At 46.0% G+C, this 27,518-nt stretch overlaps 2 protein-coding genes across 8 annotated transcripts in view; one reads left to right on the forward strand and one right to left on the reverse strand.

The window, feature by feature from the left end:
- piwil1 (piwi-like RNA-mediated gene silencing 1) overlaps positions 1-2,422 on the forward strand; it is a 76,092-nt gene extending 73,670 nt beyond the window's left edge. Inside the window, exon 23 of the mRNA XM_068054583.1 lies at positions 442-2,422. The gene's annotated coding sequence lies outside the window, so the exon portion shown is untranslated. The remainder of the gene's footprint in view (positions 1-441) is intronic.
- The window catches only part of rimbp2b (RIMS binding protein 2b), a 480,114-nt gene continuing 452,654 nt past the window's right edge, over positions 59-27,518 (reverse strand). For 3 of the 7 annotated variants that reach the window (XM_068054577.1, XM_068054576.1, XM_068054575.1), the window contains 4 exons: positions 25,521-25,624; positions 18,542-18,613; positions 12,380-12,514; positions 1,991-3,347 (listed from right to left, as the gene is read on the reverse strand). In XM_068054577.1, coding sequence (XP_067910678.1) covers positions 3,153-3,347; positions 12,380-12,514; positions 18,542-18,613; positions 25,521-25,624 — 506 coding nt within the window. In that variant the 3' untranslated portion in view covers positions 1,991-3,152. Of the gene's footprint in view, positions 889-1,990; positions 3,348-12,379; positions 12,515-18,541; positions 18,614-25,520; positions 25,625-27,518 lie in introns of those variants that run through there. The other 4 variants (XM_068054582.1, XM_068054579.1, XM_068054578.1 and 1 more) reach the window with 3 other exon arrangements.

The raw sequence follows: 27,518 nt of genomic DNA on the forward strand, positions 1-27,518 counted from the left end.
GCTGTCCAATTAGTCCCACTCCCCTGCTCTTTCCCCATAGTCCTGCAAATGTGTTCCTTATGTAGTTTGGGGTAAGTTCTTTTAAGTCTTATCTTTATGAGCTTTTTAATTTGCCAAAGATACAGAACTTTGAAAATAGGGTTGGAGGTAACTGGATTAGACAATGTGCTCCTTAAGTTGAATTGATTCACACAGGATAGCTTTGTGTGTTAAGTGATGCCATTGTTGTGCTCACAATGTGATTCATCATCCATTTTTTTTTGAAGATGCAGCCTTTGTATCATAGGTTCCACTGATTTCCTTCACTGTCATCTCTCGGCTGTTTATTATTCACTTGAAAGGCCAATGCAGGCTTAGCAAAGAGCAGTTATTTAAATGAGGAGTTATCCCTTCACTTTGCAGTTTGGCTGATGGCTAAATCTCTATTCCTCCTTCTTACAGGTGTCCTTATTTGATGATATTAACCAAAGAATGCAATTCCACAGCCACTACCCATTTCAATTGCTCCACGCAGTGAGTTCCCAGCATGTTCAGTGTGGATGAGATAAGCAGGATGTAGCTCCTATTGCACAGTGACCCCCGTTTCACAAACCATGACCATCTCACCATCACATCCGTTGCTCCATTGGAGTTGAAAACAATTGGGTTTGAAGATTTCTGGAGTAATTTGTAACAAAAATATAGATTTATTTTTTAAAAAGATAGCACTCTCCGGAGTGATGGAGAGATCCTCAATGTAAACCCAACTTCTAATTTAAAAAAGCAAAAAAAAAAGGATGCTGTTCCTTCGAGTTTACTGCAGAAGTATGCCCGATCAGTAGACATTTCAGCAGACATCTTTTGGAATATGTTCTAGGTGACTCCTGTCTATTAGACAGTCCCATCCACCTGAAGTGAAAGAACAGTCAGGATTAGTAAAAGTGATTAAAACAGTTCAAGAAAATGTTCTCAACGCCACGAACATTCTTAAAACATCGTAATTTTTGATTTAAAAAGTGTCACAGTTGAAAATTTGAATTATGGAAAGCAGATGAGGGATTAATCATGTTACATTGATGAACAAACCTTAATTTTCCAATGCAACAATTCATTCATCTCTTCAAATATTCAGAAACACCGATTCACTATTTCTAAAGGTGGCAGAAAATAACTTTACAAGTCTTTGTTTTATTCTTTCCTAATGACTTATAACTCTCCATTGAATAATGTCTGAATGGTTATCAGGGCAATTGGAATGAGCTTCCAGTGTGAAATATTCTACAGTTCCCAGGAGGTTAGAACTTGCTACTTCTCATCTCCCTCAGTTTGCCCTCTATCTACAACCATTAAAAGCCAAGATTGGCAACATCTAATCAGTACTTCCAGATTTATCTTGTTTATCCCTGTTACTGGTTTCAACCTTGGTGTCCTGCGCTATATGGACCAGGCACTCATCATAGCTGCCCAATAAGAGAAAATAGTCCATCTCACCACAATCACCAGTCTCTCACTAATAAAGTGCCAATTGATCAAGTGCAGGATCTTACTAATGCCATTCCCTGATTTCACGCCTGCTTTCTTGATCTGATGTAACTCTTTGCTATAGGGATAATTAATCTTGGCTCCTATTTTCCTAATTCATTGCATATGCTGTTCAAAGAAACTATTAATAGTTATACATGGACTGTTCATTAGAAATTCTGAAGTATTGCTGTAATGTTTTGCCGGCTGTTATTTATAACAGAATCAGTAAATGTAACGGTTTAAACAAACAAAAAAAATACCCTTGCATTGGAAACAAGACTAAGGTTGATAGCTGCAGTTGAAGAGCAAGCGCCAGCACAGGTACAATGGGCTGAATGGCCTGTGCTGTTATTTCTATCAGTAGCTAACAAGCATTATGTGTAATTTGAAGTCGGTATTGAGCAAAAACATTGATATCTCATGGAAATGTCTGTAGACATCATTTTCCATCTTAGGAAATCAATTTGCCAGTAAACTCTCAAGGCATAACATATACAATAGAGAAGTAGGTTATTCTACAAAAAAATCAAATCATTTATTTATAAAAACTTTTTACACATGAATAAATTTACACATGCACGCACCCACATCTGTTAACACAAACATATTAAAGGCTGATTAGCTCTTCGGTAAGGATAGCATATGAATACAGCAATAATTTACAATACTTTACACTGTAGTCTGATTGTTGTAGTCACAATCTGGGGGAGGGAGTAGTATAATTTCATTGGAAGTACATTTTACAAAAAGGAAGGCAATCTGTAAATAATGTATAGAAACAGTAAAAACAAGAATTTACAAATGATCCAATGTACAAAAGAGAAACATCATTTAAATGCCATTGTACTAAATTAAAAGTATGTACGAAATCTGCTTCATTGGCTGGTTAATGTTCATTTGCATACTTCCTTATCCATACCTGGTGGGTGTAAAGATCACTCCTGCCCAGCATGTGAAAACACATTATTTAGCCAACCAATTGCTCTTTGTAATACAAAGCTATGTTGCCCTTAAAACAACCCATCAGCTGCAACTTCATGGGGAGGGGGGCAGGTATGGAATACAAATTCTGGGCTGCAGCAATGAACACATTAAAAGGTACCTTTTATTTAACATATTTCTTGAACCTGCTGCTTTTTTTTTTGCACAGTTTGCATGCCATTATTTTATCAAGAACATATACCAATTTTAACCAGTTTAGGACACAAAAACTGATATAAAGTATACATTTTGAGGGAAGAGCATGCACTTTCATGTGTGTGGTATGAAATGCATTAAGTAACAAAGAGAGAGGGGCTCGCTAATTTGTTTTGCTGTTCAGTTGAATGCCATTTTATGTTACTAAGACAATGAAAGTTCACTGTGGAATGGATAGGTACAGCCATATTCCGGAGGACAGAGCGGAATACTGGACACTGACCCAGGTAGGCAAACACAAGACTTTTCACAGTTTTGAACTAATGGCTTTTGGTGTGAAGAGGGATAATGAATACAGACACCACATACAACGTATACCTTCTCCATAACTGGGCAATGATTTAAAAGAAAATGATCACTGTGTATCTCTAAGGCAAAGCTGTAAAGAGCAGCTATTACACCATGTGGCAATAAGACTGTGGAAGTGCATGGTTATTCAGAACACACAAGAATCATTTCACTCCACCAAGCTTCCTCAGCAGTTTCTTTCCTTTTGATAACAGTCCCTTTTTCTTTTTTGAAGCCATATCTCTGGCCCACATTGGGCTGTCTGGCCCATCTACTATAGCAGCTCCAGAGTGGTGATGGTGATGGTGGGGATGTACAGTTGGAGACGGAGCCCTCCTTGGAATGTTTTCACCAGGGACCTAGTGTGCATCATACGATTTGATTAGTTTTTTTTTCAATGTAGAAAGGGATTGCGTTAAAGGATAAATGAAAACCAGAAGCTGCACATGGATTTTAAAATACACAAAGGTCTACTCTGACTCAGTTACAGCACCCAAATATTACACACCTGAAGATACCATAGACGAGATTTGTCTAATGCGTCTAGCAGCTCAAACTGAACAAGTCTACTTGTCTTAGCTTCATGGGGAAACAAATATAAGGTCCTGAAAGAAAAATCGTTCCCCAAAGTCTTGCTTTCAACCAAAAAATGAGCCAATAAATAGATAGCTTTCTATGGTGATAGAGGTAGCTGATCAAAACAGTCACTTATGACCTCAGGAAAATGAGAATGTTTAAAAAGATCTATTTAAGGTGAATTTAGTGTGCAGGACTAGCAAAGACTTTTCAGAAGATCATTTCTGGGGAAGAGTGTTTTTCTTTCACAATCATTTCCAAACTGATCTGGCTCAGCTGCATCAGACCTACAGGAGCTCCTGCTATAGGTATCTTCAGTTGCTCACTTACGTGAAGGTTACAGTGCGTTTATTAAGATGTGAAATGAACACTCTTCTTCTGTTCCCAGCAGATGAGCAAAGAAACAAAACAGAAAAAATTGCAATGATGATACTGAAATGGAAAAATCAAAACCCCAACAAACATTGTTACTCATAAAAAAGACATACCATTCAACCTCAGGCTCAGAGAGCTTTGTTTCTATCTACATTGACATTTAGATGTTAGGTCCAACACACACAACTGATGCCTGGAATTTTTTCCTTCCCTATGTAATTCTTTAAAAATTGTTTAGTTTACTTCAATTCTGCATTTTGGGCGATTTAAAAAATATTGTGCACTTTCAAAATTAAATGCTTTTTTCACCTTCTCAAAAGGACAGTCTCTGACTGTACTGAGTTAAGTTGTACCTTATCTCGTCTCTCAGAAACATTTAGCTATGTAGAAGTTATCGTGCAGAAACAGGCCATTTGGTCCAACTGGTCTGTGTAGTATTTATGCTCCACACAAGCCTCCTTCTTCGTCTAACCCCCATTACCATATCCTTTTATTCCTTTCGCATGTGTTTTCCAGCATCCCCTTAAAGGCATCTATACCATTCACTTCAACCACTTCTTATGGTAGCAAGTTCCACATTCTCACCACTCTCTGGGTAAAGAGATTTCTCCTGAATTCCCTATTGGAGTTATTATTGACTATCTTATATTTATGGCCGCTAGTTTTGCTCTCCACTGCAAGTGAAAACATCTTTTCTACATCTACCCTATCGTATACTTTCATAATCTTAGACCCCTATCAGGTTATCCCTTAATCTTCTCTTTTCTAGAGAGCCCCAGCTTGTTTAATCTTTCCTGATATTAATGATCTCTCAGTTATGGTATTGACCTTGTAAATCTTTTTTGAACCTTCTCCCGTGCTTCCCTATCCTTTTTTGTAATAGGGAGACCAGAAATGTTCACAGATTTCCAAGTGTGGTCTAAGCAAGGTTCAACACAAGTTTAATATAACTTCTCTGCATTTCAATTTTATCCCTCTAGAAATTAACTTCAGTGCTTTGCTGCTTTTTGCTGGGGGCTTGTCAGAAAGGTACGGCAATAATCATGGGTGATTTTAATATGCATATAGACTGGATTAATCAAATTGGCAAGGGTAGCCTCAATTAATGTATTAGAATGGTATGAATGGTACGTTCAATGAATGTATTAGAGATTGTTTTTTGGAGCAATATGTTGTGGAACCAACCAGGGAGCAGGTTATTCTCGATTTGGTATTGTGTAATGAGGTGGGATTAATTAATGATGTCATAGTTAAGGATCCTCTAGGGAAGAGTGATCATAGCATGCTAGAATTTCAAATTCAGTTTGAGGGTGAGAAACTGGAGTCCCACACGAGCGTCCTGGAGTTAAACAAAAGTAATTACATAGGCATGAGGACAGATTTGGCCCTAGTGGACTGGGCAGGAAGACTAAAAGGTAGGACAGTTGATGAGCAGCGGCAGATGTTTAAGGAGATATTCAATTCCTCCCAACTAAAATATATTCCAGAGAGGAAGAAAGATTGTAAGAAGGGGAAAAAACATCCATGGCTAAGCAAGGAAGTTAAGGATAACATAAAGACAAAAACTAAGGCATACCATATTGCAAAGGCCAGTGGCAGGCTGGAAGATTGGGAAGCTTTTAAAGATCAACAAAGGGTTACTAAAAAAGTAATAAAAAGAGCAAAGGTAAATTATGAAAGAAATCTAGCGCAAAATATAGAAACGGGTAGCAAAACCTTCTAAAGAACAAAGAACAGTACAGCACAGGAACAGGCCATTCGGCCCTCCAAGCCTGCGCCGATCTTGATGCCTGCCTAATCTAACACCTTCTGCACTTCCGGGGCCCATATCCCTCTATTCCCTTCCTATTCATATATTTGTCAAGATGTCTCTTAAACGTCGCTATCGCATCTGCTTCCACCACCTCCCCTGGCAGCAAGTTCCAGGCACTCACCACCCTCTGTGTAAAGAACTTGCCTCGCACATCCCCTCTAAACTTTGCCCTTCGCACCTTAAACCTATGTCCCCTAGTAACTGACTCTTCCACCCTGGGAAAAAGCTTCTGACTATCCACTCTGTCCATGCCGCTCATAACTTTGTCAACCTCTATCATGTCGCCCCTCCACCTCTGTCGTTCCAGTGAAAACAATCCGAGCTTATCCAACCTCTCCTCATAGCTAATGCCCTCCAGACCAGGCAACATCCTGGTAAACCTCCTCTGTACCCTCTCCAAAGCCTCCACGTCCTTCTGGTAGTGTGGCGACCAGAATTGCACGCAATATTCTAAGTGTGGCCTAACTAAGGTTCTGTACAGCTGCAGCGTGACTTGCCAATTTTTATACTCTATGCCCCGACCGATGAAGGCAAGCATGCCGTATGCCTTCTTGACTACCTTATCCATCTGTGTTGCCACTTTCAGTGACCTGTGGACCTGTACGCCCAGATCTCTCTGCCTGTCAATACTCCTAAGGGTTCTGCCATTTACTGTATACCTCCCACCTGCATTAGACCTTCCAAAATGCATTACCTCACATTTGTCTGGATTAAACTCCATCTGCCATTTCACCGCCCAAGTCTCCAACCGATCTATATCCTGCTGTATCCTCTGACAATCCTCATCATTATCCGCAACTCCACCAACCTTTGATCGTCCGCAAACTTACTAATCAGACCAGCTACATTTTCCTCAAATCATTTATATATACTACAAACAGCAAAGGTCCCAGCACTGATCCCTGTGGAACAACACTAGTCACATCCCTCCATTCAGAAAAACACCCATCCACTGTTACCCTCTGTCTTCTGTGACTGAGCCAGTTCTGTATCCATCTTGCCAGCTCACCTCTGATCCCATGTGACATCACCTTTTGCACCAGTCTGCCATGCGGGACCTTGTCAAACGCTTTACTGAAGTCCATATAGATAACATCCACCGCCCTTCCTTCATCAATCATCTTCGTCACTTCCTCAAAAAACTCAATCAAATTAGTAAGACACGACCTCCCTTTCACAAAACCAGGTTGTCTCTCGCTAATAAGTATATAAAAGGGAAGAGAGTAGCTAAAGTGAATGTTGGTCCCTTGGAGGATGAGACTGAGGAGTTAATAGTGGGGAACACAGAAATGGCGGAGACATTTTGCCTCAGTTTTCACGGTGGAGGACACTAGTACCATCCCAATAGTAACAGGTAATGCAGATGTTATAGAAAGGGAGGAACTTAGAACAATCATCACTAGGGAAAAAGTACTGAACAAACTATTAGGATTGAAGGCAGACAAGTCCCCAGGGCCTGATGGCCTACATCCTAGGGTCTTAAAGGAAGTGGCAGCGGAGATAGTGGATCCATTGGTTATAATATTCCAAAATTCTCTGGATGTGGGAAAGATTCCAGTGGATTGGAAAAATGCTAATATAATGCCCTTATTCAAAAAGGGAGGGAGGCAGAAAGTAAGAAACTCTAGACTAGTTAGTTTAACATCTGTTGTTGGGAAATTGTTAGAATCCATTAGTAAGGAAGTAATAACAAGATATTTAGGAAGTCAAAACAGGACAGAGATAGAACAGGAGCTAGAGTTCTCAATTGGGGCAAGGCCAATTTTACTAAACTGAGGAGTGATTTAGTGAAAGTGGACTGGAAACAGCTACTTGAAGGTAAATCAGTGTCAGAACAGTGGGAGGCATTCAAAGGGGAGACTTAAGGGGTTCAGAGTAAACATGTTCCCACAAAGAAAAAGGGTGTTACGGCCAAATCGAGAGCCCCATGGATGTCAAGGAGCCTGCAAGGTAAGATAAGGCAGAAAAGGAAAGCTTATGTCCGACATAAAGAACTTAATACTACAGAAAGCCGAGAGGAGTATAGAAAGTGGAGGGGTGAAATCAAAAAGGAAATTAGGAAAGCAAAGAGAGGGCATGAAAGAATATTGGCAAGCAAAATCAAGATGAACCCAAAGATGTTTTATCAATACATTAAGAGTAAAAGTATAACTAAGGAGAGAGTAGGGCCTGTAAAAGACCAAAAAGGTAACCTATGTGTAGGAGCGGAAGATATTGGGATGGTTCTTAATGAATACTTTGCGTCTGTCTACACAAAAGAGGGGGCCGATGCAGATATTGTAGTTAAGGAGAAGAGTGTGAAGTATTGGATGTGATAAACATAGGGAGAGAGGAAGTATTAATGGGATTAGCATCCTTGAAAGTTGATAAATCACCAGGGCCAGATGAAATGTACCGTAGGCTGTTAAAAGAAGCAAGAGAGGAAATACCAGAGGGTCTGACCATCATTTTCCAGTCCTCACTGGATACAGGTGTGGTGCCGGAGGATTGGAGAACTGCTAACGTTGTACCTCTGTTTAAAAAGAGAGCGAAGGATAGACTGAATAATTACAGGCCAGTCAGTCGAAGCTCAGTAGTGGGCAAATTATAGGAATCTATTCTGAGAGACAGGATAAACTGTCACTTAGAAAGGCACAGGTTAATCAAGGATAGTCAGCATGGATTTGTTAAGGGAAGATCTTGTTTGACCAACTTGATCGAATTTTATGAAGAAGTAACAAGGAAGATAGATGAGGGTAGTGCAGTTGATGCGGTCTACATGGAATTTAGCAAGGCTTTTGACAAGGTCCCACATGGCAGACTGGTTAAAAAAATAAAATCCCATGGGATCCAGGGAAATGCAGCCAGCTGGATACAAATTGCCTCAGTGGCAGGAAACAAAGGGTAATTGTTGATGGGTGTTTTAGCGAGCTGTTTCCAGTGGCGTTCTGCAGGGCTCAGTACTGGGTCCCCTGCTTTTTGTGGTATATATTAACGATTTGGACGTAAATGTAGGGGGCATGATCAAGAAGTTTGCAGACGACACAAAGATTAGCCGTGTGGTAGATAGCGAGGAGGATAGCTGTAGGCTGCAGGAAGATATTGATGTTCTGGTCAGATGGGCAAAAAAGTGGCAAATGGAATTCAACCTGGAGAAGTGTGAGGCGATGCATTTGGAGAGGTCAAACAAGGCAAAGGAATACACGTTTAATGGGAAAATACTGAGAGGTGTAGAGGAAGTGAGGGACCTTGGAGTGAATGTCCACAGATCCCTGAAGGTAGCAGGACAGGTCGATAAGGTGGTTAAGAAGGCATATGGAATCCTTTCCTTTATTAGCCTAGGTATAGAATACAAGAGCAGAGAAGTTATGCTGGAACTGTATAACTCATTGGTTAGGCCACAACTTGAATACTGTGTGCAGTTCTGGTCACTTAATTACAGTACCTGCACTAGAGAGGGTACAGAGGAGATTTACGAGGATGTTGCCAGGACTGGAAAAATGCAGCTATGAGGAATGATTGGATAGGCTGGGGTTGTTCTCCTTGGAACAGAGAAAGCTGAGGAGAGATCTAATTGAAATGTGCAACATTTTGAGGGGCCTGGATAGAGTGGAGGTGAAGGGTCTATTCAGCTTAGTAGAGAGGTCAATGATGAGGGGGCATAGATTTAAAGTGATTGGTAGAAAAATTAGAGGGGAGATGAGGAAAAGCTTTTTCACCCAGAGGGTGGTGGGGGTCTGGAACTCACTGTTTGAAAGGGTAGTTGAGGCAGAAACCCTCAACTCATTCAAAAGGAGTCTGGATATACACCTCAAGTGCCATAATCTGCAGGGCTACGGACCAAATGCTGGAAGGTGGTATTAGAATAGGTGGATCGTTTTTCAACCGGCACAGACACGATCTTTCTGTGCCTTAAATTTTCTATGATTCTCTAATGGAGTACTTTGAAGTGCACTGACTGTCGATTATTATCTAGGTGAATTATTATATAGGTTTCTAGGAAGAACATTCAGACATTCCCAGGAAAGTGATGTTTTGGATTTATTCATGGTTAATTTTTCAAGAAACTGCACCAGGCTACTGGATTAATTTGGGGACTGCAACTTATTCAAATCCATTAGATGAAGACAAACTGTCTGTTCTACATCAATGGGCAATGAAACACTCTCAGTAATCAGGATACATACTGGTTCATGTCTTTACAATAGTCTGTTCATCATCTGAATGAAAGGTCATAGATCTGCTTCATGTACTGTTAACTATGTATACTTTTACATCCCAGAAATTGGATTTATTGTCGAATGATTATGTCAGGTAATGTTACTGCTGACCACAATAAATGCAAGCACACAAAAACATATAAAGCACTGGATTCACACACACGGCTTTGAGGATTCTGCTCAAAGGGGACTTCCAGACTCAAGCGAATTGGAAGGAAAAATACTAAGTACAACAACAACAACAACAATAAAACGTCCCAAGGTGCTTCAGAGGAACAAGTAACAAAATCTAACACCGAGCCATGGAAGGAAAAATTGGGACAGGCGACCAAAAGCTTATTGAAAGAGGCAGATTTTAAGGAGCATCTTAAAGGAGGAAAGTGAGGGAGAGAAGTGAAGTGGAGAGGTTTGGGGAGGGAAATCCAGAGTTTGGGACCTCGGCAGCTGAAAGCACGGCCACTAATGGTGGAGCGAAAGAAATTGGGGATGCTCAACATTTCTATTGTTAATTTTCCTCCTCAATTAATGTCATTGTGTCTAGATTTAGGGCAAATCATTACCTTGTTCAATCAATTCATTTCTGTCTGAATTTCAGGCCATTGCAAGAACTGCCTGTGCAAGATAACTGGGTGTTACAGGCAGTAGGTGGGTTGACTAGGTTTGGTGATATCAGTCACTGTGTCAACCAGAACTTGCTTAATCGCCTTTGGGAGGTGGAGAGAAATTTTCTGGAGTTTTATTCTCTCTAAGTTGCCAGTAGGGTTTTGCCTCTCCCAGGAGATTGTGTAATGGGGGTGGGTGGGAGGCGGGAGGAGGATTGATGGTGCAAATTGGTCGCATAGGATAGGCTTAGCAGAACAGTGATCTTTTCCTATCCTTTATCCTACATGTTCCTAATCTCCGATCAATGAAGTTGTCACACACGAATGTTAAACATGCTCGTTACTGCATGCACTTGTTTTACTACAGGTTTTAGTCCAGGGTTAATGAGAATTCTACCACAAAGTAGAGCAGAGGCAATTGAAGTGAACTTAATCCAAAAAAGACCTGTTGCACCTAGTTACATTTAGATCAATATTAAAGTTGCAGAAAATGTCCACATTTCTGAGGGAAATTGCACGCATTCAATGAACTAAATGTCTGAAAGCAAAATAAATAATTTGTCGATTGATTCACACAAAAATATGGAATTACAGATGCTGTGAAAATAAGCTGATAGAGTGCAAGGGAGGGAATGCATTAACCAGCAATACTACACGAAAGCAAACATTGCAGTGACTTCACCAAACAAAGGCTGTGAATTTTACTTATCGTTCACCGCTGAGTGAGATTTTTTACAAAATATGAGTTAAAATGAACTCCCGTCACTGCAATAACATCAAAACTACCAAACATTTAGCAATGTCAGAATAAAATATATGGTGCCTCATTAATACCTGATACAAATATTATGACTTGTTAACAGGTGCTGCATATTAAAAATATTGAAAACTGTATCACAGCATAGCCATGAATACATTTATTCCAACTTTTATGGTGTAACCTAGTCATTTAAAAAGAATTTCATACCCCATTGCTGCTGCTGTGTGTGTAATGTCCTGCTGTCCATCCCTAGCCCCAAACCCGGTCTTGCATCTCTTTTCTTCCTAACTTCTTCACATTGTCCTTTCTAACCATCCTGGGTTAATTTAAGGATCCAGCACAGTTCGCATCACAGGAGGAAGCCACAGAACGCAGAGATCCAAATTAGTGTCAGCGCTAAAGCTGACTAGATTGTCACACAGGAATGGAGGAATTCAGTGAGTAAAACCAACAGAATGCATCAGGAACAGAAGGGCTCACAGGAAGTTGGCAGACACTCTCTTGCCTATTAGGGTTTGATAGATCAGTTTTATCCCTTTACACTTTAAACTGAGAGATAGGTTGGCATTTTGAGGACCAGTTTCTCATCCTGATGAAGGACCACCATATTGGTCTGCTTCCCCTGGTCAGCTCAGGTGAGGTCATTGATGGGAAGAGGAAGCACCTTTGTTCCTTTAATGGGGGACTGTGATTCTGGACTCACTTGAAAGCCAATCTCGAGCCATTGGCCTTGGTAAAAGGCCCCACCAGTGGGTAAAAGGTCTAAAGGTGAGGCGAGAAGCACAGATATTTGGGATAACTTTTTGAACTTCATGCCTGAGGATGGTCTGGAGCTCAAGGATGAGTTTAATTAGTGATTTGCAAATCACGGGTGACTGATGTGAAGCAAGAAAATCATAACTGGTTAATTGTTAAATCCCAAAGGATGATGTTTAATATTTACATCACAAAGAATATCGAAAAGGTAATAAAAAAAACGTCAATCCAACAAAACAGCCATGAAATGAAGCAAAATCTGAATGATGAGTGGATGATTTATTTAAATCCAATGAAATGAAATACTTGCCCTTTTCCCTTTGACGCGCACTGGTGCATCCTGAGGGTATCTAGATGGGGCATCAGAAAGATAGACCTCAACATCATCAGGCACTTCTTCCAGGAAATTTGAAGGGACCAGACCTTTCTGGCCATTGATCTCCCCCTGCAAGTTAATTACACAATATTATCCCATAGGACCTTACAGCACAGAAGGAGGCTATGCAGCCCATCATGTCTGTGCTAGCTCTTTGAAAGAACTATCCAATTACTGCCACACGCCTCCCCTGCTCTTTCCCCATAGCCCTGCACTTTTCCCCCTTTGACTATTTCTCCAATTCCCTTTTGAAAGTTACAACTGAATCTGCTTCCACCGCCCTTTCAGGCAGCGCATTCCAGATCGTAACAATTCACTGTGTAAAAAAATTCTCACCTCACTTAAAAGTGCTAAACCTTCTACTTGTATAAAACACTTCTTAGAAACCTGTAATGTGCAAGATACAGTTTTCATGTAGAACATCAGAAAGCTAGAATGAAGAATAAATTGACTTTTACTTATTGTGGATGTGGGGGTTGTCAAATCCAGTCAACCATCTACCGCAATACCTCGTAGTGTCTCCACTCACAAGAACATGCTCAGCTCTCTTTTGAAGATTTTTTTTTCTATTTTGCTGTTTGTGGGATCATACTATTCTCACATTTAACTACATAACAGGGACTACAAATCAAAAAATAAAACACTGGATTTGAAGCACATGGGATGCCCTCAGGCCTTGGCAAAAAGCTTTTTCTAAACATTCACTCCCTCCACCATCGACGCACAGTGGCAGCAGTGTGTACCATTGATAAGATGCACAGCAGCAACTTGCCAAGGCTCCTTTGACAGCACCTTCCAAACCTGTGACCTCTACCTGCCAGGAGGACAAGGGTACCAGATGCATGGGAACACCACCACCTCCAAGTCACATACCATCCCAAGTCAGACATGTATCATCCTTCTCTCATCATCACTGGATCAAAATCCTGGAACTCCCTCCCTAACAGCACTGTGGGTATACCTCCACCACACGGACTGCAGTGGTTCAAGTAGGCAACTCACCACCACTTAGGGATGAACAATAAATGCTAGCCAAATATATCCAAAAGATAGCGGTTACATATTTCATACCATAATTTTCATGTCCCAAAGTTATTCTCAGCCGCTTGAAGTGTAGTCACTGTTAATGTGGGGAAATGCAGCAACCAATTTACATACATACAAACATATGGATTAGGAGCAGGAATAGGCCACTCGGCCCCTTGAGCCTACTCCACTATTTGATAAGATCATGGCTGATCTGATTGTGGCCTCAACTCTACTTCGCTGTCTACCCCTGTACCCTTTGACTCCCTTGTCAATCAAGAATCTATCTAACTGTCTTTAAACTATTCAATATATTTAATGGCCCTGCCTCCACTGCTTTGTGGGGAAGAGGATTCCACAGACTAACTACCCTCGAAGAGAAAAGATTTCTCCTCATCTCTGTATTAAACGGGAGACCCGTATTTTTAAACTGTGTCGCCTATTCTAGTCTCTCCCACAAGGGGAAACATTGTCTTAACATTTACCCTGTCAAGTCCTTTCAGGGTCTTATATGTTTCACTAAGATCATCTCTCATTCTTCTAAACTCCAATGGATACAGGCCCAACCTGTCCAACCTTTCCTCATAAGATAACCCCTTCAACCCAGGAATCAGTCGAGTGAACCCCCCCTGAACTGTTTTGAACACACTTACAATCTTTCTTAAGTGAGGAGACCAAAACTGCCCACAGTATTCCAGATGTGGTCTCACCAATGCCCTGTACAACTGTAGCAAAACTCCCCAACTTTATTCATAAAAATAAAACAGAGAGTGCTGGAAATACTCAGCAGGTCAGGCAGCATCTGTGGAGACAGGAACAGAGTTAACGTTTCAGATCTGTGACATTTCATCAGAGAGGGGCAGTTCTGATGAAAGGTCACAGACCTGACACATTAACTCTGTTACTCTCTCCACAGATGCTGCCTGACCTGCTGAGTATTTCCAGCACTTTCTGGGCTTTTTTTCAGATTTCCAGCATCTGCAGTATTTTGCTTTTATTTTCCTACTTTCATATCCGATTTCCCTTGCAATAAATGCCAACATTCCAATTGCCTTCCTAATCACTTGCTGTTTCTACATACTAACTTTTTGTGATTCATGTACCAGGACCCCCAGATCTCTCTGTACAGCAGAGTTCTGCAATCTCTCGCCACTTAAATAATAATTTGCTTTTCTATTCTTCCTGCCAAAGTGGACAAGTTCACATTTTCCCACATTATACTCTATCTGCTAATTTTTTACCCTCTCATTTAGTCTATCTATATCCCTTTGCAGACTCTTAATCTCCTCTTCACAACTTACGCTCCTATCTTTGAGTATAATTTGTACATGTCAAATAAATAATGCAAGTGACATTACGCACGATAATGCTCACTTACTGGGCTGAATTTTACCAGCCCCTCGGTATCGCAAGTCACGGCGCGGGGGCTGATAACATTCTGTGGGAAGAGGCTCCTGACGTCAAGAAGGGCCTGCCCCATATTACCGGCGGCGGGGGAACCTCGGTACAGTCCCCCCCTCAGCCACTGCTCAGCAGTGGGACCCCAGTTACCATATTCAAAACTATGCATCCCGCCACCTCTCGATGCACACTTCCGCATTTTACGTTGAACGGCCACCGTCACGTGCCGTCCCGTTCCCGAACAGAAAAGCCGGCAGGTCATCGGAGGCAGAGGTTTTCGCCAGCGAAGGTAAGTGCAGATATTCAGGAGTCTCAACTCTGACTGGAAGGGAGGAGGGAGGGGAAGGTAGCCCCTGCGATTCCGCCCTCCGTAATGGTTGGCAGCTCTGTGCCATCGACTGCTTCTGTCATTGAAGGAACAATGACACTCGAGTCATCCTGTATGTGGGGAGAGTGCCAGAGACAGTAGGCGTGTGAAGCTTATATGTCTTGTGGGTCAATCTATGCAGCAGTTTCAATCTCTATGTGGTCATGCGGTGCCACTCTTAGTGGGAACTAAGACGAGCAATGTTATGCCATACCACACAGTTGCTGCACGAAAGCACCTGATGTTCCACTCAACATCAGTCTCTGCCCTGTCAGGAACCTTCGAAGCATTGAAGGAACCGAGATTGCAACTTGAAGATGGTTCAAGGGGATGGTTCACCCTATATTCATTGATGCGCTTCTTGAGAGGATCCATATGCACCACAGGCAAAACCAACACGCAGATGCAGCAAACATAGAGGCCCCCGGTCGTGAGCAGCAGCACCCAAGGAGAGCTCGCCATTACAGATCGCCACGCATCTACAGGTCCAACATGACATACCTACAGGTGTCAGAGGTGACTGCGGATGTGGAGAGAGGCGGTGACACATCTCTGTGCCCTGCTTCAGGATGACCTACAGCCCAGGGGCTTCGATGAACTTCCTATGCCTGTGGCCCTCAAATTGACAGCAGCTCTCAATTTTTACGCGTCTGCATCATTTCAGGGGCCCACCGGAGACTTATGTGGGGTCAAACAGTCAGCAGTGCACCCCTGCATCAGGGAGGTTACCGATGCCCTGTTCTGGAGGGCTGGTGATTATATCCACTTCACGACGGACCCTGGAAGCCAAGCCAAGAGGACGACCGGTTTCTGCCCCATTGCGGGATTGCCACAGGTACAAGGGGTCATAGACTGCACCCATGTGGCCATCAAGGCTCCCGCCAGGCGACCAGTTGAAAATGTAAACTGTAAGGGCTTCCACTCAATCAATGTGCAGCTCGTATGTGATCACTGGAAGCAATTCATGCAAATCTGTGCCCGCTTTCCAGGCAGCTGCCATGACGTTTTCATCCTGCGCCAGTCACAGTCGCCATTGCTGTTCAATGAACTGGCTCGGATGGAGGGGTGGCTTCTTGGAGACAAGGGCTACCCCTTGCAGACATGGTTGCTGACAACGGTGAGACACCCCAGCACTGCTGCAGAAGAACGATACGCCAGTCACAGAGCTACACAAGCCACCATTGAGCAGGCGATCGGCATGCTGAAAATGTGATTCCGCTGCCTGGATAGATCGGGTGGTGACCTGCAGTACAGGCCGGAAAGGGTAGCTCACATTGTTGCTGTTTGCTCTGCTCTGCACAACTACACAATCAATAGGGGGGAGGCCTTGCAGGATGAGGAGACATGAGCAGGACTCATCCTTGGGCAATGATGACACCGAGGTCTTACAGCAGGGAAGGCACATGGGAGGACAGAGAACATCCAGGCACTGCATGCAGTACAATCAGCAAGCTAAGGATGCACGGCAGCACCTCATTGCTCAAAGGCTCTCCATGCCATAGGAACCACCATGGGGTCTGCACACCACACAGCACCCTCATTCACCTATTGTGCAGCAGTCCGCATCTGCAACATCTTTGCGTCCACCATTATTCACAGCAGAATACTGAGTCATTGTCCACATTCCTGCATCTGTGGAGACGCACATGAGTGATACTGGCATGGCAATGATGTTATTCCATACATTGGCAATTCTGGAAGGCCAATGCTGTAATGGGAGGAGCCATGATCAGTACATGCTGTCACACTTCATTCACACAGTAAAAGCAATGCAATGTTAGTGAAGACAAATTTGTTTCCGGCCTTTCTAGGGTGTTGTGTCACCCATGCAGACCCATCTGTGTCAGGATGTTTGCAGGAAATGCTTGCAGATTCTTCTATGTGGTGCCACTTCTGTGCTAGCAGCCTGACTGTAGGAAGGCTGCTGCGATGATAGCCCTTTGGCTGTAGATGACTTTGGCGGTCGTACCCTGTGCACATGAAGCCTAGAGGGCCCCGGCTAGCTGGGAGAGTGATCGTTCATCCCCTTCCGGCACTAGACCCTTTGATGCCGATAGCCCCATGGCTACTCACCTCCTCTGCCACCTCCAGCCAGACTGCCTTGTTCAGGCGGGAGAGTCTCTTCTTACCATCGCTGGTGAAAAGCACCTCCTGTTTCGCCCACAGAGCCTGGAGGAGAGTGAGCAGGGAGGCTTCACTATACTGCGGGGCCACCCTGGAGCACCCCTCTGCCATTCTCGGCTTTTGGTGTGGTCCTTTAAATGCAAAGGTGACTCCACCGTGTAACTGCTCTAACATCTGGCTGCAAGGTTTGTTTTGCACCTGTTTGAAAACCAATGCAGCACTAGTGAGGAAATCTGTGCTGTTGTCATGGTTTTTCAACTATTACACATTGATACATGTTCACAAACACTTTGCTTCTGCAGCAGCTGATCATAGTTATCAGTGTAATATTTCTAGCTGGCAATGCAGCTAGAATATGAACATATTTTCCAGTTTTTTTACAAAGATTGTTTAATTGCAGTTGCATGTCTTTTCACATAACAGTAAGCAGAGAAATGATTACAGATTCCAAATGCATATTAGTCTGCGGCTTTTCACAGTCAGATGATTAGAAGCCCATAGTATGTAAATATTCTTCAATTATGGTTTTATTTCTGTTATTTATTTGCCTTTTATTTATTTATTATTTTATTTATTTAGAGATACAGCACTGAAAATGGTATTTTATGGTACATTTAAGTCTCATGTCCTGGAATGTGCAAAATTAAGATTATTCAACCAGGTGCGGCACGCCTACAAGAAGGAATGTTAAATTGGAGTGGGAGAAGAGGATTGCAACTTCAGAGGACACTGGGACACAGCAGGATAAGTATGTGGCAGCAAAGCAGAAAGTGCTGGGAAACTCAGCAGGTCAGGCAGCATCTGTGGAGAGAGAAGCAGAGTTCACTTTCAGGTCTGTGACCTTGGACAAGTTAACTCTGCTTCTCTCTCCACAGATGCTGCCTGACCTGCTGGATTTCTGCAGCACTTTCTGCTTTGCTGCCAGATTGACAGCAGCCCCACTCTTCAGCAGTCAGGGGAGTATTTCTTTTACAGCTGTCAAATGAGTTATGCTAATGAGCCCCCGCATGTAATATTGTGGAGGCTCGGCGACAGCCGCTGAAAGCGGGCATGCCGCCGAGTTCAAAGCACGCTGGCACAGAGCACGGTGCCCGAATAAAATTCAGGCCACTTTCTCACAGTTCAATAAAAGAATTACATCTTTTCACTTTATTTAAATAACTTAAGGATAAACCTACATAATAAAATCCATCTTCATCCAGTTCACCCCAGACACTGATGATGTCTCCAGCACAAAACGTTAATTCAGCCTGAAAGAGAGAAAGGTGACCCAGTTTTCAACACAGTCCTCGTTATATAAACAAGCAAATGATTGACGGTGAGGTTTTTTGGTAATGGTACAGGAGACAAGGAGAGAGTTCAGCCTCAGATTAGTGCCACAAAGACTCAGAATCCACCACTGTGAATAAACTTGCATTAATATATAGCCTACACAATAGATAATTTAACTTCAGGGTTTTTTCATAAACTGTCATTTGCAGTAAGACTTGCATTTCTATAGCACCTGTCAGAACCTCAGGATGTTCCAAAGCCAATGAACTCCCTTTGAAGTGGAGTCACTATGGTAATACAGGAAATGTGGCAATCAATTTGCACACAGCAAGGTCCCACAAGCAGCAATGTGATAATGGCCAGATCATCTGTTCCAGGGATGTTGCTTGAGGGATAAATATTGGGCAGAACACCAGACAGAACACCCCTGCTCTTCTTCAAAATAGTATAATGGAAACTTCCACATCCTGAGAGGGCAAATGGGGACTCGAATTAATGTCTCATCTTGAAGATGACACCTTCAACAGTGCAGCACTCCCTCAGTACTGACCCTCTGACAGTGCAGCACTCCCTCAGTACTGACCTTCCGACAGTGCAGCACTCCCTCAGTACTGACCTTCCGACAGTGCAGCACTCCCTCAGTACTGACCTTCCGACAGTGCAGCACTCCCTCAGTACTGACCCTCTGACAGTGCTGCACTCCCTCAGTACTGACCTTCCGACAGTGCAGCACTCCCTCAGTACTGACCCTCCGACAGTGCAGCACTCCCTCAGTACTGACCCTCTGACAGTGCTGCACTCCCTCAGTACTGACCTTCCGACAGTGCAGCACTCCCTCAGTACTGACCCTCTGACAGTGCAGCACTCCCTCAGTACTGACCCTCTGACAGTGCAGCACTCCCTCAGTACTGACCCTCCGACAGTGCAGCACTCCCTCAGTACTGACCTTCCGACAGTGCAGCACTCCCTCAGTACTGACCCTCTGACAGTGCAGCACTCCCTCAGTACTGACCCTCCGACAGTGCAGCACTCCCTCAGTACTGACCCTCCGACAGTGCAGCACTCCCTCAGTACTGACCCTCCGACAGTGCAGAACTCCCTCAGTACTGACCTTCCAACAGTGCAGAACTCCCTCAGTACTGACCCTCCGACAGTGCAGAACTCCCTCAGTACTGACCCTCCGACAGTGCAGCACTCCCTCAGTACTGACCTTCCGACAGTGCAGAACTCCCTCAGTACTGACCCTCCGACAGTGCAGAACTCCCTCAGTACTGACCCTCCGACAGTGCAGCACTCCCTCAGTACTGACCCTCTGACAGTGCAGCACTCCCTCAGTACTGACCCTCCGACAGTGCAGCACTCCCTCAGTACTGACCTTCCGACAGTGCAGAACTCCCTCAGTACTGACCCTCCGACAGTGCAGAACTCCCTCAGTACTGACCCTCCGACAGTGCAGCACTCCCTCAGTACTGACCTTCCGACAGTGCAGAACTCCCTCAGTACTGACCCTCCGACAGTGCAGAACTCCCTCAGTACTGACCCTCCGACAGTGCAGCACTCCCTCAGTACTGACCCTCCGACAGTGCAGCTCTCCCTCAGTACTGACCCTCCAACTGTGCAGAACTCCCTCAGTACTGACCCTTCAACTGTGCAGAACTCCCGCAGTACTGACCCTCCGACTGTGCAGAACTCCCGCAGTACTGACCCTCCGACAGTGCAGAACTCCCTCAGTACTGACCCTCCGACAGTGCAGCACTCCCTCAGTACTGACCCTCTGACAGTGCGGCACTGCCTCAGTACTGACCCTCCAACTGTGCAGAACGCCCTCAGTACTGACCTTCCGACAGTGCAGCACTCCCTCAGTACTGACCCTCCAACTGTGCAGAACTCCCTCAGTACTGACCTTCCGACAGTGCAGCACTCCCTCAGTACTGACCCTCTGACAGTGCGGCACTGCCTCAGTACTGACCCTCCAACTGTGCAGAACTCCCTCAGTACTGACCTTCCGACAGTGCAGCACTCCCTCAGTACTGACCCTCCAACTGTGCAGAACTCCCTCAGTACTGACCCTCCGACTGTGCAGCACTCCCTCAGTACTGACCCTCCGACAGTGCAGCACTCCCTCAGTACTGACCTTCCGACAGTGCAGCTCTCCCTCAGTACTGACCTTCCGACAGTGCAGCACTCCCTCAGTACTGCCCCTCCAACTGTGCAGAACTCCCTCAGTACTGACCTTCCGACAGTGCAGCTCTCCCTCAGTACTGACCCTCCGACAGTGCAGCACTCCCTCAGTACTGACCCTCTGACAGTGCGGCACTGCCTCAGTACTGACCTTCCGACAGTGCAGCTCTCCCTCAGTACTGACCCTCCGACAGTGCAGCACTCCCTCAGTACTGACCCTCCAACTGTGCAGAACTCCTTCAGTACTGACCCTCCGACTGTGCAGCACTCCCTCAGTACTGACCTTCCGACAGTGCAGCACTCCCTCAGTACTGACCCTCCGACAGTGCAGCACTCCCTCAGTACTGACCCTCCGACAGTGCAGAACTCCCTCAGTACTGACCCTCCGACAGTGCAGCACTCCCTCAGTACTGACCCTCCGACAGTGCAGCACTCCCTCAGTACTGACCCTCCGACACTGCAGCACTCCCGCAGTACTGACCCTCCAACAGTGCAGCACTCCCTCAGTACTGACCCTCCGACAGTGCAGCACTCCCTCAGTACTGACCCTCCGACAGTGCAGCACTCCCTCAGTACTGCCCCTCCAACTGTGCAGAACTCCCGCAGTACTGCCCCTCCAACTGTGCAGAACTCCCTCAGTACTGACCCTCCGACAGTGCAGCACTCCCTCAGTACTGACCCTCCGACAGTGCAGCACTCCCTCAGTACTGACCCTCCGACAGTGCAGAACTCCCTCAGTACTGACCCTCCGACAGTGCAGCACTCCCTCAGTACTGACCCTCCGACAGTGCAGCACTCCCTCAGTACTGACCCTCCGACAGTGCAGCACTCCCTCAGTACTGCCCCTCCAACTGTGCAGAACTCCCGCAGTACTGACCCTCCGACAGTGCAGCACTCCCTCAGTACTGCCCCTCCAACTGTGCAGAACTCCCTCAGTACTGACCCTCCGACAGTGCAGCACTCCCTCAGTACTGACCCTCCGACAGTGCAGCACTCCCTCAGTACTGACCCTCCGACAGTGCAGAACTCCCTCAGTACTGACCCTCCGACAGTGCAGCACTCCCTCAGTACTGACCCTCCGACAGTGCAGCACTCCCTCAGTACTGACCCTCCGACACTGCAGCACTCCCGCAGTACTGACCCTCCAACAGTGCAGCACTCCCTCAGTACTGACCCTCCGACAGTGCAGCACTCCCTCAGTACTGACCCTCCGACAGTGCAGCACTCCCTCAGTACTGACCCTCCGACAGTGCAGCACTCCCTCAGTACTGACCCTCCGACACTGCAGCACTCCCGCAGTACTGAACCTCCGACAGTGCAGCACTCCCTCAGTACTGACCCTCCAACTGTGCAGAACTCCCGCAGTACTGACCTTCCGACAGTGCAGCACTCCCTCAATACTGACCCTCCGACAGTGCAGCACTCCCTCAGTACTGACCCTCCGACAGTGCAGCACTCCCTCAGTACTGACCCTCCGACAGTGCAGCACTCCCTCAGTACTGACCCTCCGACAGTGCAGCACTCCCTCAGTACTGACCTTCCGACAGTGCAGCACTCCCTCAGTACTGACCCTCCGACAGTGCAGCACTCCCTCAGTACTGACCCTCCGACAGTGCAGCACTCCCTCAGTACTGACCCTCCGACAGTGCAGCACTCCCTCAGTACTGACCCTCCGACACTGCAGCACTCCCGCAGTACTGAACCTCCGACAGTGCAGCACTCCCTCAGTACTGCCCCTCCAACTGTGCAGAACTCCCGCAGTACTGACCTTCCGACAGTGCAGCACTCCCTCAATACTGACCCTCCAACTGTGCAGCACTCCCTCAGTACTGACCCTCCGACAGTGCAGCTCTCCCTCAGTACTGACCTTCCGACAGTGCAGCACTCCCTCAATACTGACCCTCCAACTGTGCAGCACTCCCTCAGTACTGACCCTCCGACAGTGCAGCTCTCCCTCAGTACTGACCCTCCAACTGTGCAGCACTCCCTCAGTACTGACCCTCCAACTGTGCAGCACTCCCTCAGTACTGACCCTCCGACACTGCAGCACTCCCGCAGTACTGAACCTCCGACAGTGCAGCTCTCCCTCAGTACTGACCCTCCGACAGTGCAGCACTCCCTCAGTACTGACCCTCCGACAGTGCAGCACTCCCTCAGTACTGACCCTCCGACAGTGCAGCACTCCCTCAGTACTGACCCTCCGACAGTGCAGCACTCCCTCAGTACTGACCCTCCGACAGTGCAGCACTCCCTCAGTACTGACCCTCCGACAGTGCAGCACTCCCTCAGTCCTGACCTTCCGACAGTGCAGCACTACCTCAGTACTGACCCTTCGACTGTGCAGCACTCCCTCAGTACTGACCCTTCGACAGTGCAGCACTCCCTCAGTCCTGACCTTCCGACTGTGCAGCACTCCCTCAGTACTGACCCTTCGACAGTGCAGCACTCCCTCAGTACTGACCCTTCGACAGTGCAGCACTCCCTCAGTACTGACCCTTCGACAGTGCAGCACTCCCTCAGTACTGACCCTTCGACAGTGCAGCACTCCCTCAGTACTGACCCTCCGACAGTGCAGCACTCCCTCAGTACTGACCCTCCGACAGTGCTGCACTCCGTCAGTACTGACCCTCTGACAGTGCGGCACTCCCTCAGTACTGACCCTCTGACAGTGCGGCACTCCCTCAGTACTGACCCTCCGACAGTGCAGCACTCCCTCAGTACTGACCCTCCGACAGTGCAGCACTACCTCAGTACTGACCCTCCGACTGTGCAGCACTCCCTCAGTACTGACCCTCCGACAGTGCAGCACTCCCTCAGTACTGACCCTCCGACAGTGCAGCACTCCCTCAGTACTGACCCTCCGACAGTGCAGCACTCCCTCAGTCCTGACCTTCCGACAGTGCAGCACTACCTCAGTACTGACCCTCCGACTGTGCAGCACTCCCTCAGTACTGACCCTCCGACAGTGCAGCACTCCCTCAGTACTGACCCTTCGACAGTGCAGCACTCCCTCAGTACTGACCCTTCGACAGTGCAGCACTCCCTCAGTACTGACCCTTCGACAGTGCAGCACTCCCTCAGTACTGACCCTCCGACAGTGCAGCACTCCCTCAGTACTGACCCTCCGACAGTGCTGCACTCCGTCAGTACTGACCCTCTGACAGTGCGGCACTCCCTCAGTACTGACCCTCTGACAGTGCGGCACTCCCTCAGTACTGACCCTCCGACAGTGCAGCACTCCCTCAGTACTGACCCTCCGACAGTGCAGCACTACCTCAGTACTGACCCTCCGACTGTGCAGCACTCCCTCAGTCCTGACCTTCCGACAGTGCAGCACTACCTCAGTACTGACCCTCCGACTGTGCAGCACTCCCTCAGTACTGACCCTCCGACAGTGCAGCACTCCCTCAGTACTGACCCTTCGACAGTGCAGCACTCCCTCAGTACTGACCCTTCGACAGTGCAGCACTCCCTCAGTACTGACCCTTCGACAGTGCAGCACTCCCTCAGTACTGACCCTCCGACAGTGCAGCACTCCCTCAGTACTGACCCTCCGACAGTGCTGCACTCCGTCAGTACTGACCCTCCGACAGTGCTGCACTCCGTCAGTACTGACCCTCCGACAGTGCTGCACTCCGTCAGTACTGACCCTCTGACAGTGCGGCACTCCCTCAGTACTGACCCTCTGACAGTGCGGCACTCCCTCAGTACTGACCCTCCGACAGTGCAGCACTCCCTCAGTACTGACCCTCCGACAGTGCTGCACTCCGTCAGTACTGACCCTCTGACAGTGCGGCACTCCCTCAGTACTGACCCTCCGACAGTGCAGCACTCCCTCAGTACTGACCCTCCGACAGTGCTGCACTCCGTCAGTACTGACCCTCTGACAGTGCGGCACTCCCTCAGTACTGACCCTCTGACAGTGCGGCACTCCCTCAGTACTGACCCTCCGACACTGCAGCACTCCCTCAGTACTGCACTGGGAGTTCCAGCCTGAACTATAGGTTCAAGTCTCTCAGAAAAAGGTTGAGACAGACCATCAATGCTCCTCGGAGATTATCAGGTGCATCAAGCTCTGTTTCAGGGAGGCACTTCCTGAGCAGGCTCAGAGTGTACAGCTCAAGACATGGGACAAATCAGCTGCCAGTCTGTTAGCCTGGCAGTGCCGCACATTGTGTAAATCTGCTAAAGAGAATCATTGCGTCTTACAGAATGTGGCTATTTGGCCCATTGAGCCTGTGCTAGCTTTTTGAAAGAGCTATCCAATTAATCTCACTCCCGCATGCACTTTAATCATCGCCCTGAAAATTTTTCCTTTCCAACTATTTATCGAATTCTTTATTGATTGTGTTGAATCTGCTTCCACCGCCCTTTCCGGCAGTGCATTCCAGATCACAACAACTCACTGTGTAAAAACAATTCTCCTCATCTCCCCCTCTGGTTCTTTTGCCGATTGTGTTAAGTCTGAGTTCTCTGTTTACCGACCCTCCTGTCACTGAAAACAGTTTCTCCTTTATTTACTAAATCAAATCCCCTCTAGGAGTGGAAACAAGAAAAAACACAAGGGAATAGAATTAACTTTCCTCTGTTACTCTCGAGTGTCTCGGTTGATTAGAAAAGCACCTTAAAAATAAGCGTTTTTCTATAGAAAACTTTAGAATATCCGATTAGCAATGGACGTAGAGGCCTATTTGAAATCACTACCTCCACATCAACGTTAGGTGAACTTTCTCTTGGATCATAGTCATATAGAGCCACCATTCTCCGGGTAGCAAGCAAATGCTGTCGGCTGCTCCGCCTGTTCCGCTCTGTTGTAAAATACACAGCAAAGGTAGGTTTTAAAATAATACACACTGATGTTTCCTCCACTTGCAGCAGTTATCTGTGTTAATTCTGCCATTCCTTCCCCCTCCCTGCATTTTTGAATCTATTTGGAGTCTCGCTGGGAGGAGAGAAGCTGTCATCGATTTGGTACAATGTCAACTTTTGGGACTAGCGCTCAACACCCTTCAGACAATCAGGGGACGATTTCTTCTGGTCAGCATTGCTAACAAACCATAGATCCAATTGTTTAGTCATGCCAGATAGAATAAGAAAGACTTGCATTTACATAGCGCCTTTCATGACCACCATGTGTCCAAAAGTGTTTTACAGCCAATGAAGGACTTCTTTTTGAAGTGTAGTCATTTTGTAATGTAGGAAACACAACAGCTAATTTGTGCACAGCAAGCTCCCACAAACAGTAATGTGATAATGATCGGGACATCTGTTTTAGTGATGGTGACTGAGGTATAAATATTGGCCAGGACACTGGGCTTCTTTGAATAGTGTCATGGGTAGACCTGCCATTGGTTTAATATCTCATCTGAAAGACGGCTCCTCTGACAGTGCAGCACTCCCTCAGTTCTGCACTGGAGCGTCAGCTTGGTTTTTTTTTTATGATCAAGGCCTGGAGTGGGTCTTGAATGTACAACGAACCCACAAGCAAATGCACTGACTCCATCTACTATATTTACAATGTCAACAAAGTGCATTGACCAGAGGAAATCCGTCCTGACTATTGTAGGATTCTGCTTGTAGGTTTTTAAATCCACAGATGAAAATGTTGGACAGAACAAGACCTGGTCCAGCCATTGGGTTGCCAACTCTAGTCGGACATACTCCTGGAGGTTTCATCACATGACCATCCCGCCCTGCACATCAAACACCTTTTCTCCCAACATTTGCAATATTTTTATAAGTAATAAAAGTTTTCAAATAATTTTCCTCTTATTTTCCTCACAGCGGGGCCCAAGAGATTCATTTTTAATTCCTGGGAGCTCCAGGACAATCCTGGAGGGTTGGCAATCCCTATCCATCCAACCTGTCCCACACAGTCACAATACCTTATGCTTCATAATTCAGACACTTGCCACTGCACCCAGAGCAAGAAAAGCTCCTGGGAGAGGAAAAAAAAAACAGATAAAGGCCAATTAGTGAAGGAAATAAAATCTGGAAAATTCCCCTCCAACTCCCATGATGGTTGGAACTAGTCCAGGACACCAGAGGCTCTGCTGCCTTGTACGGCTAGTTCATCTTTAGGGCTAATAAGGGGCGGTGGGGAGACAGGAGTGGTTTGGAAGGAGACAGAGTGAGAGGGAGGATGATGATGAGGAGAAATTCACACCCCCAAAAAAAATTGGAAAAATGGCTTATGGATCCAAATAAAAACTGGCAGGAGTCAAACCTCGTCTGTGCACAGATCCAAGAGCCTCCCAGTAGGAATCTGTTGGTCTGCTGGAAGCTTGTGGTGTCTCCTGGTTCTGTTCTTATTGGCTCATCTCTTTGAAGTTGCCGAGATACTAGGGAGGTGAGATCAGAAGTGAACTGAACAGTGTGGGGGGGTGGGCGTGGAAAGGAAAGGAGTAAATGATGCCACTGTGATGGCTGAAGTCCTCCGTCAAACACTGTCTCCATCACAACAGCAGCAGGAAATGCAGCCGCACACGATACAGAGAAAACATTTTTTTTTACAATGAAAAATAAAAGGAGTGACTGAAAAATGAGGAGTGTAAGATAAAAGGGAATCACTCATCCACACATTGTTCGAGTTAGACAAGCATCGAAATACAAAAAAAAAGAAACAAAACACAACTTTGCACTTCATCAGCCCAAAGCAAATCAGCACACTCAAAAAAAAATGTTTTTTAAAAGCACATGACT

Source organism: Heterodontus francisci, chromosome 23 (assembly GCF_036365525.1).
Source record: "Heterodontus francisci isolate sHetFra1 chromosome 23, sHetFra1.hap1, whole genome shotgun sequence".
Lineage (NCBI taxonomy): Eukaryota > Metazoa > Chordata > Chondrichthyes > Heterodontiformes > Heterodontidae > Heterodontus > Heterodontus francisci.